The 13,031-nt window shown below is 40.7% G+C and overlaps 1 protein-coding gene across 1 annotated transcript; it reads left to right on the top strand.

Moving 5' to 3' along the window:
• Positions 1-5,962: 5,962 nt before the first annotated feature.
• On the top strand, positions 5,963-12,831 carry LOC589816 (ileal sodium/bile acid cotransporter). The gene is made up of 4 exons (XM_789449.5): positions 5,963-6,176; positions 7,143-7,336; positions 8,099-8,303; positions 10,648-12,831. The coding sequence occupies exons 1-4, from the start codon at positions 5,997-5,999 to the stop codon at positions 11,215-11,217; spliced, it is 1,149 nt and encodes a 382-aa protein (XP_794542.2). The 5' UTR covers positions 5,963-5,996; the 3' UTR covers positions 11,218-12,831.
• Positions 12,832-13,031: the final 200 nt, after the last annotated feature.

The raw sequence follows: 13,031 nt of genomic DNA, 5'->3' as shown, positions 1-13,031 counted from the left end.
CAGCATACACATTGCAAGGAATGATTGAACGAAATATAGTACATTGTCGATGGCGCCATGAATGGAGAAGCAGGAAAGATGTCAATGTCTGAAAGTGAGCATTGCGTTTCAAAAAAACACCAAGCTCTATTTTAGAACAGTTAGAAGGAAATTGTAGTAAAAGATTTAATTTGGTTTATAGAAATGTGAAAGCTGGCATTTCAAATGTTTTACCTGATTACATTTCTTGCGGAAATTATTATTTATATTTATAAAAAAAAAAAAAGGTTGTCTAGGCTTGAACTCGACCATGTAGCCCCGTGATGTTCCTGTTCTACTTCCGCTCGCTCCTACACATGTGCTACTTCAATTAATGTATCGAAATTCGTTTATGCCCTAGCTGAGTAACAACTTATAGCCCGTGGGTTTTTTGTTTGTTCGTATGTTTTTGTTGTTGTTTATTTGTTTCTGGTTTGTTTTTAAAATAATACATTTCAGTGTATTTATTAATGTTCACACACTTGGTCAATTCCATCAAAGCACAACTGCTGCTTGTTAGGGAGTTATGGTCTAGATCTACCTGCAGATAAAATTAAAATAAGAAATGGGGGAAAATTTACACCAGGCATACACTCTTTAATGACAGTACAGTTGTTAAAACCTGTCTGACGAATGATTTCAAATCTAATGGTCTCATCTAACATTTCTGATAAGCTATCTGTAAAATATTAATGACATGTAAATAGACTTGAAATTAACTGGCCATCTTGCATGAACTACAAGACAAAGGGTTTAAATGTTTAAAAAAACTTTGGAATAAGCATTTTGACAAACTCCATGACGCGCTCACGAACATCAGTGTAACCAAAAGTTTACCCGTGACATCTAGTTTATGCATATTAAGTATCCTTCAGAAATGACAATATAAATTATGACGGAAATATAGTCATTAATAGAAATTAACAAAATTACGCCTAGATAACAACACGTATCAGTAATTAAAAAAAAGAAGATCCTGATTAGGATCAATAATCATGCATATACCATATATATATGTTATGACAAATTCATTGTCATTAATCATGTCATTCATGAGATATAAAGCGGGAAAAAAATTACAGAAAGAAAGGGAGAAAAAATAGATTATGACAAAATCAAAAGAGTACCGAAGAGCTAACGTCATATTCGCTCGTCGTTTAGGATAAGCCTCGGTCACAACGGATCGTACGAAATGTTGTCGTGATAGACCCATATGTCTAAGCCAGATTTTACATCACGCCCAAAATCTTTTTTCGAGTGGGGACAAAAGCAACGACACACTAAAGACGTTTTGGCGATAGGGGCGCGTCAGAAAAAATGTCACGTCGTGGGTTTGTCAGTCGTGCGACAGTCGTGGGACCATCGTGATTTGTCGGGTATTTTCGGGGGGGGCTATTTTTTACGTGATCGGGTCGTGGTTCATTCGTGGGATGCACGAGGGACGCTCGCGCGTCCGTCACCCGACTATATAATAGCGAGTTTTCGCTCAGCAACGGACAGACCTTCTAGGACGCAGAGCACTCAGGTTTACGGCCGTCGCACACAGACCGCCCTCGATACAATACGTGGTTTCGCTTTTCGGTGAATGCGTACGTATCTCTACGGAGGTATTGATTTGCCATTAGGCAATTTTCGTAATGTAACCAAATTTAATGCATACGTCTTTGTGAAGTGCCTCGATACAAACTATTTCATTCACCTGATAAGGATAATAGTATTTCAATAGACAGAATCCAAACTGCATACATTAGTTGTTGCCAGTTCGACAAACATTAGGGGTATTTCGCAAGCTCATTGAGGACAGAGAATCTGCGGTTCGTGTGCAAAATCGAGAAGCTACTATAGTAACAGCAGGGCGATCGCTAAGGTACTGAAATCCAGAACGGGTTTTGGCCAAATCTACGGGCGTTCTCAAAGACGCCCCAAGTGAATAAACATCCAACCAGCGAGCTTGTACCAAAGATGGTGATGAGAATTTCGTCGTCTAATAAAGAAGGATGACGAATTTCGACGGGCAGATCTAGCTTCTATGGCGTGGGGGGGGGGGGGGTTGACATTTGAAAAATCGCACCAACCAATATTTCGCTTAGTGGGGGGGGGGGGGTAGGGGGCACTAACATTTGTTTTCAATTTGAAAAAAGTGCCAACCTATATTTCGGGGGGGGGGGGGTAGAAAGCACCTGGGCCAGCCCAAGGGGGGGGGGGGGGGTTTAAACCTCCTAACCTCCCTTGATCCGCCCCTGACACGAATGACTCTTCGGTGAGTTTTTTTTCTTCCGATTATTGTTTCTAAACAATAACAACATGAATATGGATATAACATGAATTGTTTTAAAACTTGATGATAAAATTGTTGAAATTTGATAAAAAGCCGTTTTGTGGCTTGGTCGAGACAAGTTGTGCTAGTCGTGTAGTCCCATCTGTACTGTATTGTGTGGAAGGGAAACAGGCCATTTTCGTAATGTAATCAAATTTAATACATACGTCTTTGTGAAGTTCCTCAATACAAATTATTTCATTCACCTGTCTAGGATTCGTAATAGTCAGAATGCAAACTGCATGTATTAAGTGTGGCAACAACTAATGTATGCAGATTGGATTCTGTATCGAGGCACTTGATTCACTTGGGGCGTCATTGAGAACGCCCGTAGATTTGGCCAAAACCCGTTCTGGATTTCAGTACCTCAGCGGTCACCCTGCTGTTACTATAGTAGCTTCTCGATTTTGCACACGAACCGCAGATTCTCTGTCCGCAATGAGTTTGCGAAAACTCCCTAATGAGGCCTGTGGACTGTTGCCAGAGCTATATGCCCCTCAAAAAACGAAAATGTGTTGCAAGGCTAACGCACGACAGACTCGCAATGTTGTGCGAGCCTCGAAAAAATGTAATTCTCGTGAGACAATCTTGCAGCTGTCTCACGACTCTCCTGTGAAAGTAGCCCCTTTGGCTCTACAAGGGGCCCTAAGGCGGGCCAATGGATGCTCATTTGACCGCAATTTAATGCCGAAAACCCCGGCCATCCTTTCCTGCCATGCGACCACACATTGTTGTGAGTTGAAGAAGGCCTTCAGGAGTTCCCTCTGATGCTTTGCATCTACTATATAATAGCTGAGTTGCGAGGTGCAGGAGGTTGATTCACATTTAGCCAATCCATATATGGTCCCTTCATGCTCCTTGGATAACATCGTATTTTTTCAGCCCCTTGGTCCACCTCTTGTGCTGCAATGCCTGGATGCCTCTGCCTCAGTAGGTTGTGCATAACCACTGCCGCCTCAACCATATCCTTCACAGTGTTGGGATTCTGCTCTAGAGTCCTGAGGAGACACCTGAATCTATTGGCCAGGATCCCAAAGGCATTTCCCACCACTCTTCTCCCCCTTAATAGTCTGTAGTTGAATACTCTCCTCCCTGGCCACCCTTCTTCTGCCGTATGGCTTCAGGAGGTAGTTCGAAGTGCGAAGGCGTCATCCCCTAGGATGAAGAAGACATGTCTTGGAGGTCATCAGGGCTTACAGTCAGAAGGCAGGGTGGGGGTCCTAGGGGGTTCCTCTTCCAGGTCGTTGAACAGCTCAGAGTCGCCAAATATCTGAGCATCTGACATGTGTCCTTTTCCACCAAGCTCGATCCACACAAAACTTGTAATCTGCATCCAACAGAGCCAGGAGTGGTATTGAAAAGAAGCCCTTTTACAGGGCGCCAGTGTGGCGGGGTTTCTTGATAGCAATGTGTTTGCCACCCAGGGGCCCCCAACGGCATGGGGATGTTCCATCTGTGCTCAAACTGGTTAGCTATGGCTGTCCACGCTTCAGGGGTCACAGGTAGGCTAAACACCTCATCTTTGTACGCTTGAACAATTGCCTGGCACACTTCTGAAACCATCACTGGACACTCCACACCTGAAGGCATACGCAAGGGACCGATAGTTGTCTCCAGTGGCAAGATGCCTCAGTGTCACTGCCAGTTTCAGTCCAGCTAGGTGAGAGGCGTTGCCTGAAACTGGTGCGTTCCCTCTCGATTGCTGGGGCCACTCTCTGCAAGACTTCATCGAAGAGCTTTGGTGTTAACCTTGTGTAGTTTTGGAACGCTAGTGGATCTTCCAGCCCTAATAACGTGTCTAGGAGGGTGGAGAACTGGCCAAACTGTTTGTCCTCTCCTCTGTGAGCCATGGTCGCACCCAGAACTGCCTGGCTGCAGCTCTCCTGACCATTTGTGGTTGGGGTTGTAGCTAGTCTGGCTGTTGCTCGTCTTCTTCCTCTCTGGTAATAATATAAGCATACCGTAAGACTGCAAATGCCGCGTTGTCATCATACTCATCAATGGTTGTGGGTCGTAGTGTTCACTCTGTAGAAGTTCAAGAAACGATGAAGTACATAGTCAGTCGGCCTGTATATATATCCGTCGGGTCCAATCGTAGCTCAAATTGTGATCCCTCTGGACCCTTATCGTGAAAGACTTCGCGACCACAATCGTATCTTGCCGCAAAAGTGCGCATCGGTTCTTGATGAACGAAGGTATCTGAACGTATCTGCACGTACCCGATCGTGATGAACGTGTCACATTGAGACCCAATCATGGACTCAATCGGGACAATCCCATCGGAACGTATATGATCATATGTGAACGGGAGACCAGATCGTGTCACCTTAAATTGACCAATCGTGACCTTATCGCATCCAAGCGCACCAAATCATACCATAACGTATCGACTCGCATCACCTCGTGTCCAAACATTACATGTCAGATAAGTTCCACGATCAGCTACGAATGACCCATCGTGGGATTCGCAACGGATCGCACGACAGTGAGAACCTAGCATTCCTGGTTCCAAACAACAGAGCCTACATGTGAGGTTCACCGCGACAACATTCAAGCAACGGGCTGGAGCAGGGAAAATTAAATGTTTGGCGCTGGTGTGTTCACCACGCCATTGTTTAGCACAAAATTGTTTGGAACCAGCAACCTTGAAAACTTAGCTAATTTGAGGGACTAGTCTTAGTAAAAGGAGATATTCTGACGAAATCAATAGATGCTCTGGTACGCTACGCTGCAGCCGATCACCTAATAATATTGGATCGGACTGATCTGGTTTGGGTTTTAAAAGCATATGGACACACATATGAACATGAACAAATGATTATTCAAAAAGTACACGGCTGTTTTCTCTGTTGAGAGCCACTAATTAAATGGTTCTGTTCATCCTAGCAGAAATATTCAACACTCAACGTGCTCAAGGGAACTCCATTGTGGCCATGGTCAAGCTATGTTTCCGTTTTCGATTCCTGTCGGATCTCTTTCTAACTGAGACATAGTTGGCGATCAAAGCGCTATACCCACAATCTATCATTGTATTTTGATACCGAAGGAGATATTTACATTGATCATATTACCCCAGAAAATAGTTAAAAGTAGATCTCTTGACTGTCTAGAGTTGCAGGTATTTTGGGCCCTTTTGGAGCAACTTTGGAGTATTTCTACTGAATACTATGTTTCTGGTGGGCTCATAAAACAAAACAATTTAGGCAATTTTGGCACCGACTTTCTCAATAGTTGGTGGCACTGTGTTTAGCATTAAAATTTACTTAAAAATCAGCATTTGAAATAAATGTGAATGCCATTTCCCTGTTAATGTACCTAACTATATTATTAAAAACGTTTTTTTCTTTCTCGTGAAGTTGTTACTTCCCTGGAATAGATGACAGCGACAGGTAAGTAAATTGAGTGTTACGTGCTGATTTCTATGTCCACGTTTTGTGTCGGTCACGGCTCAGTAATCACATGTTAGATGAACTGGAATGAAGATCAGTGACCCCCCCCCCCCCCCCACCTCAGTTGCCTTCCAACTACTGGATATACTGCACCATTAGATACAATCGACAGCGACGTTAAAACTCCATCGATACACCATTTTCTTTTTGTATCCGCTCATTCCTTGTATAGCTCTTTCGCCTGAAAAAAAAAAATCATCAGTGCTTTCAAGATGGAAAGAGAGACCATAACTACACTGATGACGACGATGATAGAAGTGGCAGGGAATCACACTGCACCGAGTAACATTGCATCCATAAAGTTAGCCACCAAGGTGATCAACATCTTGATCCTGACCTTTCTCATGCTCTCTATGGGATGTACTATTGACCTCAAAGACTTCAAAGGCACGGTTAGTACAAACAACATCTGCTACATTTCATTTCTTCTACAACTGATATTTTTCATAATCTGAAATATGCCTGATAGATTGTATGAGGCTTAAAGACGTAAATAAAGATGTGAATATTAATATCTGATTGATACACGTCTGTAGAAGGCTCCTATCTCTTATGTACATAGCTGCGATTAATATCAACTTTTTAAAAGACGTGGCCCTGATGTTATAAAATGGGATGAGTGAGCGTTACTTAAAACTCACTGATGACAAGACACAATATCCTCACCATGGGAACTGTAGCCAGCTTAGTAAATATACCATTCCTCCAGTTTGCATTGCCTCCGCTGTTTGTTTCCTCTAGATCAGGCTAGAAATTTGTGTGTAATAATCAGAAATATATCTCACCGCAATCCATCATACAGTTCTTAGATGTCTTTCTTTACTTCCTATCTTGATGCCTGCATTTCATTAATCTGTAGATTACCAAACACCCAAATCAACCGATTGCAAAAAGTTTAAAATAACTGCCGTTCGCCTTGTGACAAACTCTACACGAAGGTTGTCTCGCATCATTTCTATCCTAAAAAATATATATGTAAATTATTCATGAATAAACATAAGGAAAGAGTAATTGCTTTTTTGTTGTTGTTACTGTTGCTGTTGAATCTCACTCCTGCAAAGAGCAATATATCCCAAATGAATTCTTTTACTAATCTGAAATTAGTAAAATAAAAATATATCAAACCGTAATCATATAACCAGGTGTGTCAAATTGAATATGAAAGGGGTAGATCGATAAAGGACACACCTACAAAAATAAGTATTTTGGTACAAGCTTTAGTTTTATACGACCAATCTGAAAACAATGTGAATGTAAAAGTTTGCTAATAGACACTTCAAAGAAAAGTAGGTATGATATATTCATGTTTATTGATAATTGCACATTGAATTGAAGACTTCTTTCGGTATCCATCGCAGTTTCGTCATCCTGCTGGTTTCTTCGTTGGGATGCTATGTCAGTTTGTCCTGATGCCCCTCATCGCATTCTGTCTCGGGCTTGCTTTTAGACTGGAGGCCGCGGGGGCACTATCGCTTCTCATTCTTGCTTGCTGTCCCGGGGGCACCCTCTCGAATCTTTTTACTTACTGGACGAAAGGGGATGTCTGCCTCAGGTAAAAACAAAACTAAACAATAAGTGCTCCTAAAGGCTCAGATTTGTATTTGGCATCAAGGGCTGGGAATGAGAATCGAATCTAAAAATGACAACGATGATCATAACTATGAAGATGATGATGATAGTACATGTAGTAGTAATTATGATAACAATACCGAAACTAATGATAATAATGACGATAATGATAATAATTATGTCAATAGTAGTACTACTAGTAGTATAGTAACATCAACAAAATATTTATAATAATCATGACAATCAACAACGAAGATAATGATAATAACAAAAACGATGATAATAATGATAATAATAATAACCATAACGAAAACAATACAAAAGTGAATAATGGTGTAAACATAGCGCACGATCGTGACAAATATTGATATACTAATCATAAATTTTAATCATCAAAGTTCTACTTGTATAATTTGTGATACGTACTGTTTGTTTACATACAGTTGGACACAAGGGGACACGGGGGCACTATCCTCCCCCTCTCTCCCTTTCTCTCACTCTCAAGTGATGATAAAAAGGTGACGCCTGGACCATCTTTTAAATTTGCATTTTATTTTCTTAGTAAGACCGGTGGTGCCCCCCCCCCCCCCCATGTGAAAATAAAAGAATCGTTCCAATGCCCCCTCAGTGGATGGAGTCACGCTACATCACTGCCTATATGACCACTCATTCTGTCTAGCCAAAAAAAAATTACCAATAAAATAGGGGGATATGAAGAATAATGCATGTATTTTATCATTTTTAGTGTGTGTATGACGGCGGTGTCCACGACGGTTGCTATAGGTATGATGCCTCTTAATCTCTTCATCTATTCCCGAGTATGGACCGACGATAAAGCAGTCATTCCCTATGTCAACATTGTAACCACTTTGGTTAGCATTCTCATTCCCGTCGCTTTCGGGGTGTTTGTCCGCTGGTGGAGGAAAGAATGGACCAAATATATCACTAGGGTAAGTTTATTATTGCCTATTTCTTGAAGAAAAAAAAATGTTGTCTATTAACACTTCGATTCCTTGTTTCACCCCCTTTCCACTGTCCCTCGTGTCTCACACGCGCATTTTTTCTCTCTCAAAACATATATTAGGAATCAAATGATGGGTTTGCTTTGCAATATTAACCATTTCTGGTCTTAATTACCTTCTTGAAAACCATTTTAACACCTGTATAGGTAAATCTTGCTCTAGAAATAATTTTAAAAAAATAAACTAGAAGCCTCTGGTATATCTTTCACATGATAAATGCAATGTGGGACGTCGAGATTACTTGTATGGCAAAAATTGGTTTAACTGCTGTTCATCTACCCCCACGTAGATGGCGCAAAGTCCACTGATTTATTCTCTCGAAAAATCACTCTTCCCGAAAGAAAAAAAGGGAGCGGTAAATTTCAGGGAGAGCAAATCATCTATAAACAGAGTTTGGCCGACTTGGTTCCAATCTCGTTGGTATGTGCTTGTCTAACAAAGCAGTATACGCTATTAGTTGACGTTAAATGTATAGATCGACCAGTTCCGGTCATGCGATTGCATTGTGAAAGAAACGTTGTGGAATCGATCGATCAGAACAGGTTGATCACCTAGCATACAAATATTAGTGTATACAGCAAGGTTCTGGAATCATCAAAATGATAAGAAATTTGGCCCAGTCTTGGTTAAGTTACAATCACTGTACACAGAAAAATGTATATGGGACTACGTGATATCTATCCAGTCCGGATTTCCGGATTGGTTCAAAATAATCTGAAAAGGTCAAGGCATGTGAATAGGGACTTTTAGATTGAGTGGACGAGAACACGACGAACGCCGACTGATCATGCGTGTCAACGTACTTAACTGCCCATGTTGGCTACAATTAGAAATCTTTTAGATTGCACTCGACGATATGCATGCAGGAAGTAACACAATAAACATCACTGACAAAGAAAGAGGACAAAAAATACAGTTCCTCATTCTACCCTCAACAAAAGAACATCCCTTCACTGCTAATATGTAAATATGTGTAGAACAGGTGAATATGCATGTGACACCTGTTCTACACATTTTTACATAATAACAGGAAAAGGGATGTTCCTTTGTCTACCTGAGGAACTGTATATTTTATGCGCACGCGGCATACTAGTACCTTTCAGCATGTACTAGATTTAGGAAAATCAAGGTTGACGCATTGTGGATCGCCGACTGAGACGACATAACGCATGCGCAGTGCCTTAAAATGACGTCACACGTTACAGTCAAAGCTGTCGACGTGCAAATCTAAAAGTCCCTAATGAAATAATCAAGTGAGCAGGCACAATACCACACATGCTCAGAATTTTGAACGGATTTAAAGTTCCAGCGAATGATCTATTATGTGTCTACGGGGAATATTAGGCCCCAGAGTGGCATCGTTAATACTGGGATAACTGAAAACAAACACAAAAATATCAGATAGGATGAATCCAAATACGGCACGTATTGTGCTTGGACCGCATTACTGTACTAACTAATATTGCCAACCCTCAAAGAAAGATCAAGGAAACGCAGTGGCATTGGGTCTAGGCAAATGATCGACCAGACAATCATCAAACTTTCCCCCACTGGCTTTTTCCTCCGCGCTCAACTTAACATTCTCGATCGTAGAGAATGGCCGAACCTATTCCGAAGTCTTTTGCAAAAAAAGAGCGCTATACTAAAGAAGTGCTTTCCCCTACGTCATCAGGCTAAAACTCGTTTGAATAAGGGAACACTGATCATGAGGACAGTGTAATGTTTCCACCTCTTGTATTCAGCAATTTACTTATTTACTTATTCGTTTGATTTATCGTGCAATAAATACTAAGGAGGAAATGTCTATCAGCAATATCCCAAAATGCTTGATTTCTTGCGTGAAACTCGCCATATTTTGTCAGTTATTTAGTGGTAATTAGAATAAAATACAATATAATATATTATATAATCGAATTATCTACATACTGTTAAAGTGTACGCATCTCAGGTTTTGACCAAGAATTGTCATTGGGGGTAGTTGGGGTAGCCGAAATATTTGAAAACTGCATATAAAAAATATGTTAACTGTTCTGGAGATGGCGGAACATCAAATTTAATAATCAATCCATGACGATTAGAATACTTCTACATTCTTCGGGGTGTGTTTCATTTTTCAGTGATACTGTGTTCCTTTCACCCCTCCCCTGATCAATATAAATGATACACTCCTCGGTCAAAACACACTTGTGTGATATTTAATACACATCATTTGAATTGAGATGATTCTATACATGTGGTGTCATTGTGTTTAATTTCTTACTGATTTGTATAGGTCGGGATCATCTTCTCTTTCATGTGCATCATCGCTGCTTTTGTGATGAGTTTCATCCTCAATCCTACGTTCTTGAACGCTGTATGGCAACTATGGTTCTGCGCCGCATCTCTACCATTGTTAGGTTACTCTCTAGGATACGGCATCGCCTTCCTGCTCCGTCAGCCCCACAAGAAGTGCCGCACCATTGCCTTCGAGACCGGTTCGCAGAACGTTTCTCTTGCCATGACCCTGACTGTGGTAACCTTCGCGAATTCGCCGTTATTTTTCGATATGCTCTTCTACCCCTCCCTGTACGCATGTTTCATTTACATCGATTCGTTTCTAGTAATCGGCATTTACAAGATCGTCGTGTACTTGATGAAGAAGAACGGCTCGCACATGAACAAGCACATTGACGATTTCGACGTTATTGATGGTGAGGATGACGATGATGACGAGGTGGACATTGAACAAGATGATGAAGTTATTCGGAAAGACGAGAAAATGGCTTTGAAGGCTATCAGTGTGGATAAGACTTCTCCTGTCGTATACATGAACACTGATGGAGACAAGTACAAGAAGATGTGAATTATGTTAGTGCTGAAAAATGTATGTGTAGTTGTGCGTATCAGGAAAATTTCTCCCTGGGCAATTTCCAGTGGGACAATTACCACCCCCTATTAACCCTTTGGGAAATTATCCCCTAGGACAAACAATTCAATTAAACAGTTTACAGTAGTTATCATTATCATTTGGGACAAAGTCAATCAACTGAATTGCCTTTCTTTAGAATGGGAAGGGATGGAAGCCTTGACCTAAAGGTGTGACCACATTCATTTTTAACCTAGTCGAGGAACTCCTCAATGTTGGGCACACTTTTCTCCATGCAGCCAGGCTTACTCAAGATCGTTCAGAGAATCTCGTTTCCATTGTTCGTCTCAGAAATCCAGTGCCATCCCCTTTGGAATTTAAGACTGCACTCAACCTTGTCAGTATATGGCACATTTCTTAATTTAGTCTTGATGAGATACTTTGTTGGTTTTCTACCGAGGAAATACTTGATAATATCTACTCATACAACTGACACATCCTCTACTTGGGTCTGTTAATTATTTTATGATTCCTTCCTTTTCCATTCTTTTGGGTTTATTCTTAAAGGTCCCTAATGTTTGCTTCTCAGACAACTACACCTTCAAAGACATGCCTGTATACTGTTTGAGGTTTTCCACTTCTGTGACAGACACTGTAACTACTATACTAATCCCACAGCTTCACAAGTAAATCGGCCTATTAATTCGGCGAATTTATTGCCTTTTACTATTTGAAGTACAATGTTATGGGATTCATATTTAAATCACATAACAATGAGCATTTGCCGAATGGGTGAATTTTATCCCTGCTAAATGAAATAGAGGTCACCTAATTTTTGTTTGCAGTGTAACATTGTTGCCATGCTTATCTTCTGCCATAGCTTTGACTTTGTCCACAGATCACATGGCACCATGCTCCTGTGTCTAGTTTTGGTCAGTGTAGTCACTAGAACAATATGTATGGGGGTTGAGAGGGGATTTTGAGGCTATTCTGGCTTCTGCGACAGTTTGAGAATACCACAACTATAAACGGTTCGGTGGTGCCTGATCAATATAATACCAGCTATGGGAACTAGTATGTATGTCGAGGCGGGGAGCCATAGCATCAGGATTGCGGTCATTATATAGCTTCTTTAGTGGTGCCTCCACTTTCTCAGGATGTATATATAGGAACCTGAAGAGTACGGACTCTCCTTCATCGAAGGAGGAGCTATATGTATGTCTCCTGTAGAATCAGATGCTAAAGTAAGTTTTAGGACGTCCTTCAGAGGTGATGTTAACATCAAATTTGTGAAAGATCACTGGTATTATATTCTCTGACATCGAAAACCATGACACAGCATTAGTACAGTATTCTGGACCATATATTTTTAATTATATCCCTCGTGTATAGTTTTTTGCATTGCGATTGTACAGAGCACGAAAAAGGTATAGTTTCACTATAAATTTGAGAGGGTGAGAAAATTTACAATTCGGAGTGGTATAGTAAATTCCGGAATCCACTTTTTCCACCGATCACCGATATTTCTGCGATTGATATCTAAATTTCTAATACTAGTATTTGAAGAGATATGAGCGCTCAAGTTTCTTCAGCCGTTATGCAGGGTGTTTTTGTTTTATATTGGACATTATTGATGTTGTTATCACTACTATAATCGTTACTATTATTATTATTACTGCTATTATAATGATCATTGACATTAGTTTTACTGCTATTATTATTGTTATTATTATCATTATTACCCAATACTATTACAGTACTACTATTGTACCACTCCTGTATAATTTTATCCCCACCCCCTTCAATTTAGC

The sequence above is a fragment of the Strongylocentrotus purpuratus genome, unplaced genomic scaffold (genome assembly GCF_000002235.5).
Source record: "Strongylocentrotus purpuratus isolate Spur 01 unplaced genomic scaffold, Spur_5.0 spur5_scaffold_9, whole genome shotgun sequence".
NCBI classification, from domain to species: domain Eukaryota; kingdom Metazoa; phylum Echinodermata; class Echinoidea; order Camarodonta; family Strongylocentrotidae; genus Strongylocentrotus; species Strongylocentrotus purpuratus.
The sequence above is the reverse complement of the archived record's forward strand: the minus strand, read 5'-3'. Positions and strand labels throughout refer to the sequence as shown.